General features: G+C 45.5%; 1 protein-coding gene and 1 long non-coding RNA gene across 6 annotated transcripts in view; both read left to right on the top strand.

Moving 5' to 3' along the window:
* Window positions 1-20,817, top strand: part of LOC140356743 (uncharacterized) — a 522,351-nt gene that overhangs the window by 342,452 nt on the left and 159,082 nt on the right. The gene's annotated exons all lie outside the window — the stretch shown is intronic.
* efr3a (EFR3 homolog A (S. cerevisiae)) overlaps window positions 1-20,817 on the top strand; it is a 150,177-nt gene that overhangs the window by 119,797 nt on the left and 9,563 nt on the right. For 2 of the 5 annotated variants that reach the window (XM_072441921.1, XM_072441924.1), the window contains 7 exons: window positions 28-103; window positions 5,713-5,874; window positions 13,510-13,641; window positions 14,560-14,627; window positions 14,861-14,988; window positions 15,465-15,515; window positions 18,386-18,465. In XM_072441921.1, coding sequence (XP_072298022.1) covers window positions 28-103; window positions 5,713-5,874; window positions 13,510-13,641; window positions 14,560-14,627; window positions 14,861-14,988; window positions 15,465-15,515; window positions 18,386-18,465 — 697 coding nt within the window. Of the gene's footprint in view, window positions 1-27; window positions 104-5,712; window positions 5,875-13,509; window positions 13,642-14,559; window positions 14,628-14,860; window positions 14,989-15,464; window positions 15,516-18,379; window positions 18,466-20,817 lie in introns of all 5 variants that reach the window. The other 3 variants (XM_072441922.1, XM_072441925.1, XM_072441923.1) reach the window with 2 other exon arrangements.

The raw sequence follows: 20,817 nt of genomic DNA, 5'->3' as shown, positions 1-20,817 counted from the left end.
TTTTTAACTCTTCCATTTGTTCCTCAGAATAATCCCCAATGTCGCAGCTCTAAAGATCAAAAGAGAAAAGATATCCAAGCAGGACGTCGCATTTATGAAGAAGGTAAAGTATTTGGAATCCTGAATATATATATATATATATATATATATATATATATATATATATATATAGATATATATATAGATATAGATATAGATATAGATATCCATGCAGGAGGTGGGAAGGTAGTCCACACAGAGGGGGTCGCACTCCCAGACGGAACGATAGCAGACATTGAGGACAGTTACAAGTACCTGGGAATCCCACAGGCAATTGGCAACCAGGAAAGTGGCTACGGCCAAATACCTACAACAAATGAGGCAAGTCCTCAGATGCCAGCTCAATGGCAAGAACAAATCCAGAGAGCTACACCCTGCCAGGGATCCGATACCCTGCAGGAATATTCAGTTGGCCAAAGGAGGAGATACAGACCACAGATGTTAAGACACGAAAGCTCCTGACCATGCATAGAGGGTTCCATCCCAAATCCAGAACCCTGAGACTGTACACTAGCCGTAAGGAAGGAGGTCGGGGACTAGTGAGTGTGAGAGCCACTATCCAGGACGAAACATCCAAGAAGTACATCAAGGACAAGGCTCCTACAGAGGACGTGCTCAGTGAATGTCTCAGACAATGGGGAATAGAGGATGATGAGGTGCTGGAGGGACCATCATGGGAGGAAAAGCCCCTACATGGGATGTACCATCGGAACATAACTGAAGTGGCTGATATCACGAAATCCTACCAATGGTTAAAAAGAGCCGGTCTGAAGGACAGCACAGAGGCCCTGATCATGGCAGCACAGGAGCAGCCCCTGAACACCAGATCAATAGAGGCCCAGATCTACCACACCAGACAAGACCCAAGGTGTAGGCTGTGCAAAGGGGGCCCTGAGACAATCCTGCACATAACTGCTGGGTGCAAGATGCTGGCAGGGACAGCATACATGGAGCGCCATAACCAGGTGGCTGGCATAGTGTACAGAAACATCTGTGCAGAGTACAGGCTGGAGATCCCAAGGACAAGGTGGGAAACACCTCCAAAGGTGGTGGAGAACGACCGAGCCAAGATCTTCTAGGACTTCCAGATACAGACAGACCAAATGGTAATGGCAAACCAACCGGATAGTGGTGGTTGACAAGGGTCAGAGGAAAGCCGTGGTGGTGGACATCGCAGTGCCATGGGATAGTAACATCTGGAATAAGGAACACGAGAAACTAGAGAAATACCAAGGCCTCAGAGAGGAGCTGAAGAAGGCCTGGAGCGTGAAGATATCGGTGGTGCCTGTAGTGATCGGAGCACTTGGGTCATCCATCCATCCATCCATCTTCTGCCGCTTTATCCGGGGCCGGGTCGCGGGGGCAGCAGTCTGAGCAGGGGACTCCCAGACTTCCTTCTCCCCAGACACTTCCTCTAACTCCTCCGGGGGGATCCCGAGGCGTTCCCAGGCCAGCCGAGAGACATAGTCTTTCCAGCGTGTCCTGGGTCTTCCCCGGGGCCTCTTCCCGGTGGGACATGCCTGAAACACCTCCCGAGGGAGGCGCCCAGGAGGCATCCGGAACAGATGCCCTAGCCACCTCAGCTGGCTCCTCTCGACGTGGAGGAGCAGCGCCTCTACTCCGAGCTCCCCCCGTGTGGCCGAGCTCCTCACCTTATTTCTAAGGGAGCGCCCAGCCACACGGCGGAGGAAACTCATTTCGACCGCTTGTATCCGCGATCTTGTTATTTCGGTCACTACCCAAAGCTCATGACCATAGGTGAGGGCAGGAACGTAGACCGACCGGTAAATAGAGAGCTTTGCCTTTCGGCTCAGCTCCCTCTTTACCACAACGGTCCGATGCAGCGACTGCATCACTGCAGCCGCTGCACCGATCCGCCTGTCGATCTCACGCTTCATCCTTCCCTCACTCGTGAACAAGACCCCGAGATACTTGAACTCCTCCACTTGGGGCAAGGACACCCCACCCACCTGGAGAGGGCAAGCCACCTTTTTCCGGTCGAGAACCATGGCCTCGGATTCTCATCCCAGCCGCTTCACACTCGGCTGGAAACCGTCCCAGTGCATGTTGCAGGTCCGGGTTTGATGGCGCCATCAGGACAACATCGTCTGCAAACAGCAGAGATGAGATCCTGTGGTCCCCAAACCGGACACCCTCCGACCCCTGACTGCGCCTAGAATTCTGTCCATAAAAATTATGAACAGAACCGGTGACAAAGGGCAGCCCTGGCAGAGTCCAACATGCACTGGGAACAGGTCTGACTTACTGCCGGCAATGCGAACACAGCTCCTGCTCCGGTCATACAGGGACCGGACAGCCCTGAGCAAAGGGCCCCGGACCCCGTACTCCCGGAGCACCCCGCAAAGGACACCCCAAGGGACACGGTTGAAAGCCTTCTCCAGATCCACAAAGCACATGTGGACTGGTTGGGCAAACTCCCATGAGCCCTCAAGCACCCGATGGAGGGTATAGAGCTGGTCCAGTGTTCCACGACCGGGACGAAAACCACTCTGCTCCTCCTGAATCCGAGGTTCGACTATCGGTCGGATTCTCCTCTCCAGTACCTTGGAATAGACCTTACCCGGGAGGCTGAGGAGTGTGATCCCTCTGTAGTTGGAACACACCCTCCGGTCCCCCTTCTTGAACAGAGGGACCACCACCCCGGTCTGCCAGTCCAGAGGCACGGTCCCCGAACGCCACACGATGTTGCAGAGACGTGTCAACCAAGACAGTCCTACAACATCCAGATACTTTAGGTACTCAGGGCGGATCTCATCCACCCCCGGAGCACTGCCACCGAGGAGTTTGCGAACAACCTCAGTGACTTCAGCTTGGGTGATGGATGAGCCAGCCTCCGAGTCCCCGGTCTCTACTTCCTCTTCGGAAGACGTGACTGAGGGATTAAGGAGATCCTGGTGGCCGGGTAAGACCAGGCGCTCTCCATAAGATAAGATAAGATAAGATATTCCTTTATTGTCCCACATGGGGAAATTTCATTGGTGCAACGCAGGAAGATACAGAGGTAGATACAGAAGAACAGATCACTTATAGGAAGTCTGAAAAACACTTTCAGTAGAAGATCTCCTATAAATAAATAAAAACTCCCATAGACAAATAAATAAATAAATACCATTGCATGTGATCCCGACAGTAATTGCACATGAATATGTGTCACGACAGCACATAGATTGCACATGAATTTCACAGTAATTGCACATACGACAGAATTGCACATCAGTATTAGGTTAGGTCAGTATTGCGACGGGATAACGTGACGATCTCCGGGTAAGACGACTGTTCTCCGCAGTTTCATGAGTTCCTCCTTTGTGTAAACGCGCTACGGCGCAGGCCGGGGGGCGGGGCCGGAGCCGGGGGACTCAGAGCCAAGACACATCGCAACGACACAACGAAAACACTCAATCCAGCCGAATAAAGTCAAAACAAGTTAATTTAAAGCGATTCCAGTGCGTGTCCCGATCATGGAGCACCCATCCCAGGCCTGGCTCCAGGATGGGGCCCCGGTGACGCCGATCCGGGCGACGTAAACTGCCTTGTTCGTGTTGTCATCATAGAGGGCTTCTGAACCGATCTTTGTCTGACCCGTCACCTAGGACCTGTTTGCCTTGGGAGACCCTACCAGGGGCATGAAGCCCCCGACAACATAGCTCCCGGGATCATTCGGGCACTCAAACCCCTCCACCACGTTAAGGTGTCGGTTCAAGGAGAGGCCGGCACTTGGGTCAGTGACCCCCAAACTGGAAAAATGGCTTGAGCAGATCCCAGGAAAGACATCGGATATCTCGGTCCAGAAAAGTGCAGTGCAGGGAACAGCAAAGATACTTCGCAGAACCCTCAAGCTCCCAGGCCTCTGGTAGAGGACCCGAGCTTGAAAGGGGACCACCCGCGGAGGGTGAGGTGAGAAAAAGTATATATATATATATTTATATATATATAGCTCAACACAAATGGACCGTGCGCACGACTCACAAATTAATGGCACAAACTGTGCATCTGGAATGTATTCACAATGCTTCAATTTTTACACATTTTGTTATGTTACAGCCTTATTCCAAAAATGATTCAATTCAAAATTCAACTAACAATACCCCATAATGATAACTTGAAATAAGGTTGTTTAAATTCTTTGCTAATTAAAAAATAAATAAAACAACACTTACATGTATTCACAGCGTTTGCCCCTGACTTTCAAAATTGAGCTCAGCCACGTTGTTTTTCTGATGGTCATCCTTGAGATAACTTGAATGGAGTTCACATGTTGTAAAGTCAGTTGATTGGACATGATATGAAAAAGTACACACCTGTCTATAGAAGGTCCCACTTCTGGACTCTGGACCTCTAATTGCGGAGAAGATTAATTTTCAAACAAGACAATTACTCCAAACACACACCCTAAGCACCCTAAGCAAGTTGCTACAAGGGTAACTCTGAATTTCCTGAAATGAATCTGAAAATGGCTGTGAACTGACGTGCACCGACCATACTTATTGGGGTTGGGACGTTCTTCAAAGAAGAATGGGAGAAACTGCCTTTTTAAATAGGCTTGTAGCATTATACTCAAAGACTCAAAGACTTACGGCTTTAATTAGTGCCAACGGTGCTTCAACAAATTATTGTACATTTGTATTATTGTTTGCAAACAATTCAATTCAATTCAACAATCTTCTTCAGCATAGTCATTATGGGGTATTGTTTGTTGAATTGTGTTGCAAATAATTAATTAAATCAATTTTGGAACAACGTTGTAACATAACAAAATGTGGAAAAAGTTATTATACTTTCCGGATGCACTGTGTATCTGTGTATCTTACCTGTAAACAGAAGAGCCAAAGAAACAGCAGGTCCAGAGTTGCTCGTTTATTCATCAGAAAATACAGTCTCTAGTGCGGAGCCCTGTGCCAAAAGTGTGTGTTGTGCATCATAATAAATCAAAATCCAGTCACAGTCTGCAATGTCTGCGTGAAGCCAAGTGGATCATCCAATATGATCCAAACATGGTCATTATCATTGTGCCCCTCACTCCACATAAAACCGTATTCCCAAAGTAAATGCGATGTGGATATCATCTAGTGTTGAGCTTGCTTGTTTAAATATTGAACCAAATGCAGAAAATATTATCCAATCTTCGCCACGATCCTCCTCCTCTGTTCAGGTAAATGTGTAGTTGAAACCCATGCTCCGTGCTGGTTGCCTTTGATACAAAGTGCCATATACAGAGAAAACAATAGTGAAATTTAACAGCATGGGAATCCACGTGAGCTGCTGCAGCACATTGGTTTTGAGTTATAATTGACATTAGAAAAGTATGTTTTTAAAAGTAAGTCTTTACAAAGTTATAATGTGATTAAATGCTGGGAAACAAAAACTCAATTTTGGCCATTCATTTACACTTAAAAAATGCAAGCACCGAAAAAAAATAACCGTTTTGGAACCAGTATTGAAAACCAGGTATTGTAAAAGTACTGGTATTGAAAAATGTTCTGTTGTTCATCTAATTTCCCACCACTGTCAAGTTCAATTTCTTTGAATTTAGCAGAATTGTAGACGTTTGTTATTAGACTGTAGCACATTTTCAATGTGTTTTGAGCACTTACAGCAGAATATTTTTTAACTCATAACTCACTATGATACTCACTCAGCTTATATTGTGTTCAGCACGGGCAGCAGCTATACCGCCACATCTACCTGGGCTGTAAAGAGGAGGACAACAACCACAAGAACTTTGAGCTGATCTTCACAACGTTAGCTGTGTTGACCATCGAGCTGGCCAATGAGGAAGTGGTCATTGACCTGATTCGGCTCGCCCTGGCTCTGCAGGTTGGCCTTGCATCACAGCACACAAAAAAATAGTGTTTTAAAGGACACATATTCTGCAATATTTGTATTATTAGCATCTCATGTTTTAAAACTACAAAAAATAGGTTTACAAAAAGCACACAGGACTTCATAACAGTTCTCAATTGTTTGGTGATGGCCTTTTAGAGCTTGTACTTGTGGCGCATCGCTGTCTGGTACCTGCTACCAGCGGGCATTGACCTTTCCCTTTTCTTTCATACTCCACTATGCTACATCTTACCATATCACCATATACCCCTACCACACAAACACAATCAATCTGCCTTCATCAGAGGTTCCTGCACTACTCCTGTAAATTTAACTGTAGAACTTTGTACATACTAAGTTCAAATAATTTGTCTTTAATGCTTGCCTTATTTGATTTATTTTGCCTGACTATTGTTCATTGTTGCATGTTGAATTACCAAAGTTCCTAGCCTGTGAATTTTGTTCCCTGACAATGGCAATAAACCTTTTCTGATTCTCGATCCGTCCTGATGTCTTCGAAATTGACTAGTTTTCTGGTTTGTTATTTTCTACTGAATTTGTTGCAGCACAGAGCTGGGTTGTGACATCCACGTCAGGAATGGCATTAGAGCTACATCTACTAGCAGCAGAGAGAATTGCATATGGGGATATAAACAAACCCAGCTTGCCTCAACATGCTAATGCTGGCGTACAGTTGTAATGAACGTGATTTGAGGCAGAAATGCTCAGAACATATAAAATTAGCCTGGACACTTATTTCTTGAAAATGCCTAAGAAATCTAACAAGAACACCACCACCGTTAGCCGGGCTTTAGCTGGCTAGCAATGCTTTAGCTAAGCTAACTATCCCTGCCGCGGCTCCCTCTCTGCCCACAACTGGAGCCCCTTGTCTGAAAAAGTGTGATTCCTTGAGTCGGTTGAGTCATTGGGAGGAACTTGAGAATCCCTTGGTAAAATCATTAATCACTAATTAAAACATACAAACTAAACATAAATGTTAAAATCTTTAACTGGTTGGCTTATGACCATGGTTTTGCACCAAATAATACTGACCTGCAATTCAAGGTCTGGATTACAAAGGTATTACCGTACTTTCTGCACTAAAAGGCACACTTAAAAGCCTTTAATTTCCTCAAAAACCATCAGTGTGCTTTATAATCTGGTGTGCTTAATATATGGATTATTTCTGGTTGTGCTTACTGACCTCGAAGCAATTTTGTGTGGTACATTGTCAAAATGTAAACTATATTATACGTCAGGAACAACGCAGACACCTGAATAAAGGCCCTCGAATTAAGGTATATTATCGCAAGAGACACGCTTACGATGCAGGCTTTAAACTCTGGGCTCAAGTATCAGTCAACTGTAGTCCGAGCTTTCAAAAAGGCCAGAATCATCAGAAGGTTACGGATAATAACGAGATGGATCCTGGGATGTACAGCATCCAGCCTAACTGTTAAATTCGGACACTGAAGATGAAGAATTTGAGGGGTTTGTGGATGAGGAATGAACTGAAAAAGTGTATTGTGTTGTATTTTACGTGTTATACCTGAGCAAGTCTAAGAGTTGTGAATTAACTTGTCTTTTAGCAATTTCAAAGTTTGTTTTTTTACGTGTTGCAGCTGAACATGTCAGAGTTGTTGTGAATACGCTAATGTTTGTTTTAGCGGTATCAGACTGTGTTTCTTTACATGTTATAACTGGACAAGGCTGGGAGTTGTTGTAAATACGCTCGGACCCTCGCCACATGTACAAATAAGGAGTTATTATACCCAAGAACTTAAACAAAGCAACAACCATTATAACCCTCTGACCGAATTTTTTATCAAGGCTTATAGCTCAGAACTCTTGGCTTGTTTTGACAGCCAGGAGGCGAACCACTATCACATGTTTTGGGACTGTCCTATTGCTCAAAAATATTGAAATGAACACCATGGACACAATAAATGGCAGGAAAAAAGGCCCTCACAAAGATATGGATGACACAAACCACACCAACGATAAAGGACTCGACGGAGATCATAACATTGTGACATTAGATAAAAGGAACAGACGAAATTAATTTGGAAATGGAAAAATTTAACAGATTTTGGTGCTTAGGTTTTTGCTCTCTGATCACGTTCTGTATTGTTTTGTGTTTTGAATTCTTTAACCTGTTCCTGCCCACCCGCCCGCGGGGGAAAACCTTACTTTAAAAGTTCTATTACATCATCACTTTTATTTCCGTTGCCAATACCAGCAAGTTGTACATCATTTTAAAGATTATTTTCTCAACAAAACGAATATGTCATTGAATAATACGCCTCAAGAAGCAATGACCAATAGTTTGTCATAAAGTCTCAACTTTTCATCAAAATGTCTTACCTGTCCTGGGTCTTCCCTTTGGCCTCTTCCCTGTGGGACATGCCCGAAACACCTCCCCACCTCACCCAGGCCCCACCTCAGCTTGATCCTCTTGACGTGGAGGAGCAGCGGCTCTACTCTGAGCTCCTCCCGTGTGACTGAGCTCCTCACTCTATCTCTAAGGGAGCGCCCAGCCACCCTCCGGAGGAAACTCATTTTGACCGCTTGTCCTTTTGGAAATTACCCAAAGCTCCTGACTATAGATGAGAGTAGGAACGTAGATTGACCTGTAAATTGAGAGCTTTGTCTTTCAACTCAGCTCCTTCTTCACCACAACAGTCCGACGCAGCGACCGCATCACTGCAGACACTGCACCAATCTGCCTGTCAATCTCCTTCCTTCACTCGTGAACAAGACCCTGAGATACTTTAACTCCTCCACTTGAGGCACCTGAAGAGGGCAAGCCACCTTTTTCCTTGGATTTGGAGGTGCTGATTCTCATCCCAGCTGCTTTACACTCGGTTACAAACCGTCCCAGTGCATGTTGCTGGTCCGGGTTTGATGGAGCCATCAGGACAACATCATATGTAACCCAAGCACCCGGTGGAGAGTATAGAGCTGGTCCAGTGTTCCACGACCAGGACTAAAGCCACTCTGCTCCTCCTGAATCAGAGGTTTGACTATCGGTTGGATTCTCCTCTCCAGTACCCTGGCATAGACCTTACCAGGGAGGCGGAGTGTGATCCCTCTGTAATTGGAACACACCCTCCTTCTTGAACAGAGGGACCACCACACCGGTCTGCCAGTCCAGAGGCACTGTCCCTGACAGCCACGTGAGACTTGTCATCCAAGACAGTCCTACAACATCCAGAGACTTGAGGTACTCAGGGCGGATCTCATCCACCCCCGGTGCTTTGCCACCGAGGAGTTTGCCAATAACCTCAGTGACTTCGGCTTGGGTGATGGACAAGTCAGCCTCTGAGTCCCTAGTTTCTGCTTCCTCTTCGGAAGACGTCCTTCCACCGTCTGAAGACATTCCCTGTTGACATCAGCAGGTGTCCTCCCGCATAAACAGTGTTGGTGAAGCACTGCTTCCCCCTCCTGAGGCTCCGGACGGTTTGCCAGAATTTCTTAGGGGCCGACTGATAGTCCTCCTCCGTGGTCTCCCCAAACTCCTCCTAGCCCCAGGTTTTGACCTCTGCGACAGCACAAGTTGCGGCCCACCTGGCCCGCCGATACCTGTCAACGGCCTCAGGAGTCCTACAAGCCAAAGAGGCCTGATAGGCCTCCTCCTTCAGCCTGACGGCATCCCTTACTTATGGTGCCCACCACCGGGTTTGGGGATTTGCCGCCACGACAGGCACCTGAGACCTTGTGACCACAGCTCTGAGCAGCCGCATTGAAAATAGAGGTCGAGAACATAACCCACTCCGTCCACTGGAGTCAGTCCACTCCGACTCAATGTCCCCAGCCTCCCCCGGTATCTGAGAGAAGCTCTCCTGGAGGTGTGAGTTGAATACCCTACTGACAGAAGGGTATTCAACCCAACAGACCCTCACAATGCGCCTGCCGAATCTGTCCGGCTTCCTACTCCCCCAGCGGATCCAACTCACCACCAGGTGGTGATCGGTCGATCATTGATCTCCAGCCTTGGGTGTCCTGGTGCAATGTGCACTGATGGACACCCTTGTGCTTGAACATGGTGTTCGTTATGGACAATCTGTCGCTAGCACAGAAGTCCAATAACTCGTTCTTCCCGATCACTCCTCTCCAGGTGTCACTGTCATTGTCCCTAGTAGAACAACAGAGTCCCCGGTGCACTGTCCAGTACCCAAACCAAGGACTCCAAGAAGGCCGGGTACTCTGCACTGCTTTTTTGGCCCGTAGGCCGACACAACAGTGAGAGACCTGTCCCCAACCCGAAGGGGTAGGGACGCGACCCTCTCGTTCACTGCGGTGAACTCCGACACTTGGCGGTTGAGCTGTTGGGCTATAAGCAAGCCCAGACCAGCCCCACCAGAGAAGTGGAGCGTCCAGCCCCTCTTCAAATCAAATCAAATCAAATCAATTTATTTTTGTAAGGCCCAAAATCACAACAACAGTTGCCTCTGAGGGCCACAGGGAGAAATGAATCAACAATGTCTGTGGTGGCGAGGGAGTCAGACAATGTCTGTGGTGGCGATGAAGTCAGACAATGTCTGTGGTGGCGAGGGACGATGTCCCAGGGTCCTCTGTCCTTAGACTCTCCTTCTCGGCCAGGAAAAACTACAAAAAAAACCTCTTTGGGAAAAAAGCGTAGAAACCTGGAGGAGTTCCAGTGAAGGAGAGATCCGACTCTCACAGACGGACAGACGGACACAAGGAGACTGGAGCTGGACCCACTCTTCAGGCAGAAGAGGGACCGTCTGAGTCGAGCTGGACCCACTCTTCAGGCAGATGAGGGACCGTCTGAGTCGAGCTGGACCCACTCTTCAGGCAGAAGAGGGACCGTCGGAGGCGAGCTGGACCCACTCTTCAGGCAGAAGAGGGACCGTCGGAGGCGAGCTGGACCCACTCTTCAGGCAGAAGAGGGACCGACTGAGGCGAACTGGAGCCACTCTTCAGGCAGATGAGGGACCGTCCACACAGGGCAGGGACCACTTCACCAGGGGAGGGGCATCTGGGTCCACAGGTCCTCAGGAGTGAGAGAAAGAAAAGAAGGCGGTGAACAGTTTGCAAGTGGAATCAAAAAATAAATATTGTTTGATAGCATAAGTAGTCAGAAGAAGAAGAGGATAGTGCTCAAGCTGTCATACTTCCCCCAGCACAGTTACTCCTAGGGCAGCGTAGCTGAAGCTGTGGGTTTATCTTTCTGTTCCTAACTACTCTGACCATAAGCGATTTCGAAGAAGAACGTTTTAAGCCTGGACTTAAATGAAGAGACTGTGTCAGCATATTTAACATGGGTCGGGAGCTGATTCCATAACACAGGAGCTTGGTAGCTAAACGCTCTACCTCCTACAGTACTTTTAGAGACTCTTGGCACCACCAGAAGGCCGGCATTCTGAGAGCGAAGAGCTCTGTTTGGATGATATGGTTCTATAGCATCTTTGAGGTAGGATGGGGCCATGTCATTTATGGCTTTGTAGGTCAAGAGTAGAATTTTGAATTTGATTCTGGACTCGACGGGGAGCCAGTGAAGAGACTTCAGCACTGGCGTAATGTGCTCTCTTCTTTTTGTTCCTGTTAGTAATCTTGCTGCTGCATTTTGAACCAGTTGAAAGCTTTTTATGGAGCTTTTAGGACACGCTGCAAGCAGGGAGTTACAGTAGTCTAATCTAGTCGTTACAAATGCATGGATAAGTTTTTCGGCATCACTTTTAGGCAGGATTCTTCTGATTTTGGCGATGTTGCGCAAATGGAAATAGGCTGTTTTACAAGCTTGATTTATATGAGCTTTAAATGAGAGCTCCTGGTCAAATAAGACTCCAAGGTTTCTTACAGTAGAACTGGAGGCTACACTGACATTGTCCAGTGTGACTATCTGCTCAGATAGAGCGTCTCGTAGATGCTTAGGGCCAAGCACAATGACCTCGGTTTTTTCAGGGTTAAGAAGCAGGTAGTTTAGTGTCATCCAGGTTTTTATCTCCTTCACACAAGTACTAAGTCTGTCTACTTGATCGCTCTGATCAGGTTTCATTGATAAATACAGCTGAGTGTCGTCTGCATAGCAGTGGAAGTTAATGTCATGCTTTCTGATAATGTTGCCTAATGGTAGCATATAAAGAGTAAACAGAATTGGACCGAGTACTGAACCCTGTGGCACACCGTAAATTACTTTAGAGCTTGGTGAGGAGCTCTGGTTTACATTAACAAATTGGAACCTATCAGATAGATAGGATTTAAACCAGCTGAGGGCTGTTCCTCCAACACCTACATCACATTCTAACCTCTGCAGTAGAATGTTGTGGTCAATGGTGTCAAACGCTGCGCTGAGGTCCAACAGAACCAGGATTGAGACCAGTCCATCGTCAGCGGCTAATAACAAATCATTTGTGACTTTAACTAGTGCAGTTTCAGTGCTGTGGTGGGCTCTGAACCCTGACTGGAAAACTTCAAATAAGTTATTGTCCTGCAGGTGGCGACAAAGCTGTTTTACTACAACTTTTTCAAGGATTTTAGAGACGAAGGGAAGATTTGAAATAGGTCTGTAGTTTACCAATAGGTCGGGATCTAGATTAGGCTTTTTCAGAAGAGGTTTAATGACTGCATGTTTGAAGGACTGTGGAACATAGCCACTTTCGAGTGAAGTATTTATTATATTAAGAATAGGGTCTATAATTAGGGGAAGAATGTCTTTGAGGAGTCTGCTTGGAATGGGGTCTAGGACACAAGTTGAGCTTTTAGAGGACATAATGGCTGAAGTTATCTCTGCTTGATCAACAGCTGTGAACCTTTCTAGGTTTACAGGTGGATTTATATGGGACGTTAGATTTACAGCTTGGGCTAGTTCAGGGCTAATAGCGGGGGTAATTTCATCTAATTTATCTCTGATTGTTTTTATTTTATTATTAAAAAATACGAGGAAATCATCAGAGCTAAGTGTAGCTGGGATTGAGGGCTCTACTGCACTGTGACAGTTTGTTAGCCTAGCTACAGTGCTCTTGAGGAGATGGGTTCCAGAGCCCGAACTGTGCATGCAGGTGAAGCCGACTAGTCTGTACCGCTCAACCTCCTGCACAAGGTCAGCCCCCCACTACGCTCTTCTGCCGTAGTTTGTTGTATATCCCATTTCCAGCACACCCAATTTCCATAGCTAGCACTCAGTGGATTGCGTGTTACCAAACGCAGAGTAAATGTACCAAACCAAGTAGTTTATGCAGTTAGAAATCCTGGAAGTATGACCACAATGCCCATGTCCATATTAAATCAACAAGTCTAATGGACAGAGTTTGTATGTCTATATAAATACCATTGTCAATCTAGTGTCACAATCGTCACCATGACAGCCAAGGGTTGTTCTGTCAATATATACTAATCATCAACTATTTAAAATAAAGGATACAGTGCAGGACAGAAAAAAATTACGCACCCAAATGTAAAGTACCAAATTATGTTTCTATTAAATTGGCTGTAACCTTTAATAACTGCATCAGGTAGAACGTTAATCTCTTTTTAAGGTTGTTTGTGCATCTCTGCCCACTTCTTCCTTGCAAGGGTCCGTTGTTGCTGGAGTGGAGGCTCCAGTCCCGAACTAGGCAACAGCTCAATTTGTGTCCTGTGACAAATGTTTGCTGTTGTGTTCAGGACATGGCTGCGGTGAACGAGGAGAACCTGCCCATGTGGACGCGCTGTGGCATAATGGCACTGGTGGCGGCTTACCTCAACTTCCTCAGTCAGATGATCGCAAACTCTGCCTTCTGCCAGCATGTCAGCAAGGTGCTTCTCTTACACCCGCACACTGTCAGCTCTCATTGGGTCTGTCAGGGGAATACATTTGAAACATTTTGAAAAACATTTTTTTAACATTAAATAATAAGTTGATCGCCCAACATGTGACTTAAGTCTTATTATTATTATTATTTTGTTCGTTTGGTCGGCATGTTACTGTACTGTACATGATGGATTATAGCCCTGGGCTAATTTCCATCTGTTGTCCCACATTCACACTCTGTTGTCCCACATTCACACTCTGTTGTCCCACATTCACACACACCTACATCAACATCAGGAATACTGCTGTTCTGTCCTTGGGCAAGACACTTAACCCGCAAGACACTTGGGCAAGACACTTAACCCGCCTCTCCACAAGTGTCTGCGTAGACTGGTGTGTGAATGGGTAGCTGGTTCCTTGATGTAAAGCCCTTTGAGTGCCTTGAAGGTAGCAAAGCACTATATAAAATGTGATTGTCTAAGCAAGGTTGGTAAAGTGTCTTGCCCAAGGACACAACAATCTGGGCAGCAGTAGTTGAGTGCTCGTCTTCTGAGCCAAAGGTCACTGGTTCGAATCCTGCTCTCGTCATTAACATCCTGATTGAGCGGTCGGATCCACTGACCCACAGGTTGGCGGTGTGATCGCAGCTGTCTCAGGTGAATGCTGCCATTGTGTCTTTGGGCATGACACTTAACCCGCCTTGCCCCCAGTGGCGTGTGAATGTGTGTGTGAATGGGTGACTGGTTCCTTGAGTAAAGCACTTTGAATGCCTTGAAGATAGAAAAGCACTATATAAATGTGATTTTTTTATTTTTTTTTATTTACACAGCAATAGTATGCACTAATGCCACACTGTGCTGCCTGGCATTCCACCGGTCTCCCATCAAAGTACTAACGAGACCCTTTTCCATGTGTTTGTTTAGGTTATGGAGCTGAGGACACTGGATGCTCCGTACCTGCTGCCAGAGCACATCTTCAGAGATAAGTGCCCGTAAGTTAGACCCTCAGCCTCGGACTAGAAGACCATTTCAAATCAGCACTCTCCTGTGTTACACAATAACTAATAATAAATTGTCTCTGGATTTAGAATTGTTAGCCATAGTATATTTTATTCACACAAGCAGTCACAACTCTTGTTACGGTCACACATCTGTCAGTATACTGTTGGACCACTTAACCAAATTGAACAAGTCTTAAACGGTTTTAATTTTCCTTTTTTGGCAGCCTGCCAGAGATTCTGGAGAAGGAAGACATGCAGCTGTACTTCCAAACCTCCCAACTGTCCGAGTGTCTTGCAGGACCAGGCTACAACTCTGAGAGACTGTCCATCCCCTACGTCCCCCAGGTCACAGGTGAGACTGTCCCCTACAAGTCCCCCTGGTCTCAGGTGAGACTGGTGAGACTGTCTCCTACACATCCCCCTGGTCACAGGTGAGACTGTCTCCTACACGTTCCCCAGGTCACAGGTGAGATTGTCCTCTACACTTCCCCCAGGTCACAGGTGACTGTCCCCTACACTTCCCCCAGGTCACAGGGGAGACTGTCCCCTACACGTCCCCCAGGTCACAGGTGAGACTGTCCCCTACACGTCCCCCAGGTCACAGGTGAGACTGTCCTCTACACGTCCCCCAGGTCCCCCAGGTCACAGGTAAAACCTATGAAACCTTCCCCTATACCCCTCAGTTCAGAGGTGAGCCTTTCTCCCAGGTCACTGGTGAGACTTCCCCCTGGTCACAGGTGAGACTGTCCGTATCCGATGTTCCTCAGGTTACTATTTAAGGGAATGAGCGTATGAGGTTTTGTGTCTAACTCACCAACATTTTCTCAGTGCTTTACACTGTGGGAAAAATCCTGCACCGCTGCAAACAGACGTCCAGAGGTACAGAGCAACACCCTTAGCTCCTGTAGCTCATGTAGACTCCAGTAGGCTCATGTAGGCCTGCCTCAGTGCGAGTTTGACCAGGCTCTAGACATAGCTGTATTCCATGACTATTCAACCTGCAAACATACGTGGAGATACAGGGCAACATGATTAGTTCCTGTAGGCTTCTACAGGGCCTGTGCAAATGCGAGTAGGTAGGATCATGTTGGCTTGCTGAAGTGAGACTGATACTGTCTCTGATACACTCCCATAAATAAATCCCTGTCCAGTCCCCATCCTGGTCCTGATAGAATCCATCCCACTGGATTATTAGCTAAATGTACTGTCCCACAGGAATCCCACGGGTATCCCAGTAAATTGTCAGTTTCTAGTGCTCACCCTTAGCTCCTGTTAATTTATTTTGACTCCTTTTGGCTCCTGTACACACAAGTGGAGTTTGGACCCATTTTAAGCCTGATTTACCCCTCCACGAGTTCGCAAAGGCATGGTCTGAGTAGTGCTTCTCATAAGCATTTATTTGTAGTGGCACTAAACATTTGTCAGGCTTAAAATTGGGTCAAAAAATTGTATAGAAGGCTAAAGTGAAACTAGCACCAGGCTGTGAAGAGTAGGGCTGTAGACAAACTAAATTAGGTTCTGATGTTGTCTCTGACTTGCTTTTTTCTGCCAATCCTGGATTTGTGTGTGGTAAGTGTCCGCCTGTGGATTGTGCTGGTAAAATTGGCTTCAGTTCTTGTGTCAGTACATCACTCAGACAACCTGTAGAACTACCTGTAAATGTAGTCCTTAAAGTTTTAAGGCGTGCAGTCAGGGCTAATAACATTTTAAATTACCGTATGTCACAACTATATATACCGTATTTTCCGCACATGAAGGCGCACTGGATTATAAAGCGCACTATCAATAAATGGTCTATTGTGGATAATTGTTCATATATGAAGCGCACCGGATTATAAAGCGCATTAAGCGAAACAAAACAGACAGATAAGTCAGTCAGGTGAGCTTTATTAAACGCATTCGACTCATTCAGAGTCGAATGCGACTCATGAACATTATTCAAACGTTAATGAGCATATTTACAACAACCAGCCTTGTTCAGTTATAACAGTAAAATACAACACAATATACTCACTTTTTCAGTTCATTCTTCGTCCACAAATCCCTCAAATTCTTCATATTCAGTCCGAGCTTAACAGTTGGGCCGGATGCCATACTTCCCGCATCCCAGGATCCATCTCGTCATTATCCGAGTGTCGCCGCTGTAACCTTCTGATGATTCCGGCCTTCGTGAAAGCTCAGACCACAGTTGGGACTGATAATTTAACCATGAGTTTAAAATCTGTGTCTCTTGCGATAATATAATAGATCCATAGTCTCTTGGCAGGAGCCATCTTGTGTAGACTACTGTTCCCAGAATACTTTCCATACATGTTGTTGGGACTTCCGGGTTAATGAGTACCGTAAACGTGCTTCTAGACGCGAGTCTCTCGTGTCCAGAGTCTTCTTTATACACCGTGTACAACACAAAATCGCTTCAAGGTCGGTAAGCACAACCAGAAATAATCCATATATTAAGCGCACCGGATCATAAAGCACACTGATGGTTTTTGAGGAAATTAAAGTATTTTAAGTGTGCTTTATAGTGCGGAAAGTACGGTACATTTTTCTAACATATATACAAATATGCCAGTTTTCCACTCACTTCTGGTGCTGAAGCTTAGCTGAAGTCACGGTGTCTTTTAGTGGCCACTAAAAGACACCGTGACTTCCCACAGTATTCTGTGGGAAGCATGATTCTTATTTTCTGACTAACTGTGGCTCGGTGGCCCGTTCATCTTCCGCTCTCTAACATTTTAGAAGCTTTTACAACCAGAGCGGAAAGCTGCACATTTGCTCTGAGGACAACACAGCCTCAAACCACGCTGAATTAACCTGTGTGGAAATCTGGGACGTTTGCAGGTTTTGCATGTTAGATTATTTTGTATTTATTTTTTACTTTTTATCTATTCAATATTGACCACCCCAAGTCTGCGTGCCCATCCATGAAAGTCACTGTACACTACTGGAATGGTCAGTGCTGATGTGATAAGTTATAGTTAGAGAACCAGCCAGCTCAAATAAACTAAGCTTCTTCCTCTACTGCTCCACGAAGGCTGAAATGACAAGGATTTCGGGAACTGAAAGCCACTGAATGGAAGAAACATGCATGTCTAGTAACCGAAATCCTTCATTGTATAATTTGCTCAGAAGCTTTCCTCCATGTCAAAGCTTCATTTGGTGTGCTTATTGGCTGTGGTTAGGGATTGGATTTAAATTTAAATTTGTTTATTTAAAAGGGACAGTGGATATTAATGAATTTACAATGTAAATATGCCAGACTCAGCCTATTGGCTACTTTCCATCTGTAGTCCCTGGCAGTTAAGGACAGAAACAACATTAGAGTTAAACAACATTCAATACTTCAAAATCAATACCGGTACTAACAGACCTGGTTCCTCTTGAGCCAACGTTTGTCTTAAAAACACTTAATGTCAGACTGTCTCTGATAGCGGCTGGGAGGCTGTTCCAAGTTTCTGTGCCTTTGACTGACAGCACTTGTTGACTGAAGGCTGTGAGTCTCAGAGGAACAGCACAATCACCTTGAGTAGAAGCTCTGGTTACTGAATTTGATAAACTCATTCAGGGGTGGCGGAGAAAGACTAGGCTAATTTGAATTTTACATGGTCAAAACTTAGATATCGGTAGTTATATTTTTAATTATTAGGTTTTTTATCTAATATTTTTTGATTAGATGTGATTCTTCTGCTGCTGATTTGTCTCAGTGAGGACTTGTACTAAAGCTGTTGTTGGTACTATTGCAGATGAAGACCGTCTGACGCGGAGGAAGAGTTTTGTAGACACCATCTCTCTTCAGGTGGACATCATGCCCAGCTACCTGCCTGACAAGGTACCTGTCCCTGCACACCCACCAAACACTTTTCTGAACCTCTGTATAGGCATTGAGCATTAGGTTTTATTTATTAGACTGTACAAAAGTAGAGAATATTCTTCCTGGGATCCGAGTGGAGGTATCTTCGCACCCCCCTACTACCAGTCTTTCCTCGTCTCCCACCTTAGTCACAGTGAAGCCAAGAGGTGCAATTACACTTTATTCTATATCATTTTACTTTCAAAATGAGAATAATAGTGCATTCAGAATTCGCGCTGGACCCGAGAGTTGTACATTTGAAAGCAGAAAATAAACACACCAGCAGACGCGTGTCCGAGGCGTCCAGCGCACATGCGCATGGAGCAGTAGTTGTGTTCCCCGGTGTTGCCATGGATCTATTGCTTTTCTCTTGGTCAGATGGCAGACCAAGTTGAGAGAGTAGCAAACTTCCTCCTCTGTTTGTGAGAGAGGCGAGCTGTGAGCGAGAGTCAGGGCAGAGTGGTGCACACTCACAAATACAGAGGGACAGATAACTGCTCCGGGACAGAGCGCATGCACGGACAAAGCAGAGGGTGGTCAACAGCATGTTGCGGTTTCCAACAAGTAAATCTGGCAAAACATTTCACCAGCTCTAAAGACGCAGAAACACTTTATGCAGTAAAAAGTTCTCACATGGAATATGATAAGCACAGACTGAATGCATCAAGCAGTTCACCTCATATGAAGAAGAAGTAACCTAAATGTAACTAAAATATAAGAGAAAGCCTATAATAAACCTGTAGGGGTGAAACTCTGAGTTTGATGTAGGGGGGGTCGATGAATGCCAATAAACACTGAAAATAAACTCACAAAATGTCAGTACCATTATTAATAGTGGTACGCCTAGTATTATTATTATCAGTAATAATAATAAATATAGCCGCAAGCGGCAATGATCGGCCCTCGCCACGCCGCCGCCACGCCGCAAGAGGAGGGGGCGCTAATGCGCCCCAATTGTCCATTTATTACGCCTACTGCTGAATCTGTGACGCTGTCACATCTTCCACCCTTTGTTTTACCATCAAAAAGCAATTTCATTTTGAATTCTTGGCAAAATGTGCAGCTTTGCCACACAGACACCGTGACTCTTTGAATAAAAATGTGGATCACTTTTGATGGTCCACCCCTGGAGATGAGTCTCACCAAATTTCAGGTTAATAGGGCTAACGCCCTGGGAGGAGTTCGTTAAAAGTATAAAGTGTAAACATGTTGGCGATTTCCCCATTGGAATGACATGGCAGGTTTTGGTCATCGTTACGGCAAAGCCATAACAATTATGACATGGGTCTCATTGACTTTTTTGATGGGGATCCTAAAATTGAGTTTTGTGTCAAATTTCATATAATTTCGCAAAAATAAACATTTAACCTCCATATAAAATCTGTAGGGGGCGCTGTGGCGCCAAATTAATTTATTTCACTTCAAGTAGGTTTAGGGCAAAGAGTTTAACAACTGAATCTAATTTTACGCAATTCGGACTTTATCTGCGCAAACGGCAGCAAATTTTAAATTTGGGAGATTTCTGAAATTCTAGCTACATGAGAGGTATCAATGTAATTTCAATAACTTTTGATGTCCCACTCCTCAGTACCATTTTCACCAAATTTCAGCTTTTTAGGGCCAACGCCCTGGAAGGAGTTCGTAAAAGTGCGATGTTTGGAAAAACTCCTGAGTCATGCTTTGCCAGTTTTGAACCAATATGGCCGACATTTGGTTGGGCTTACGGCGATGCCGTAATAATATATATTTTTGGGTCATTTCCTATCTCTCAATGCATTTTTGGTACGTTTTGGGGCGCTGACGCGCCAATTTTTTTATTTTAGAAATAGCCAGAATGTAGAGAGGCACGATTTTTAGAGGTCAATGTTCACTGGGTGAAAAATAGGGGGGTTGGTCCCGAGAGGAAGAAAGAAGAAGAATTTTCCGATGCGAAAACAATGTTTCCCATTAGTCAAATATCATAAACTATACATTTTCGGTGTGGGTCCCTGGTCACTGACAGATACTTTCGATAAATTTGAGTGGGCTCCGCCCACTTTGTGTTTTTGGCCCTCTAAACAGTAATAATGTTAATTTTTTGCATTACATGCTTATATGCACGGAACATGCAAGAGATGGGGAATGTATTTGTGAGCTTCTTAGCGCAAATGAGTGTTTTATATGGGGTTTAGCGGTCGTCATCCCAATGTAAAGCGCTCTTTAGTGCGCACTTTTGCACGGGCTTCGCCCGTTTACAACGATAATGTTCCCTTTTTCTACTACTAATTAGTATGCACGGGGCATGCATGAGTGGAGGAGTGCGTTAGTGAGTGCTTCGACTACGTACAAGCA

Source organism: Eucyclogobius newberryi, unplaced genomic scaffold (assembly GCF_026437365.1).
Source record: "Eucyclogobius newberryi isolate DKJ021-1_F unplaced genomic scaffold, fEucNew1.0.hap1 SCAF_12, whole genome shotgun sequence".
Taxonomy (NCBI): domain Eukaryota; kingdom Metazoa; phylum Chordata; class Actinopteri; order Gobiiformes; family Gobiidae; genus Eucyclogobius; species Eucyclogobius newberryi.
This window is presented reverse-complemented; position numbering and strand designations above follow the sequence as displayed.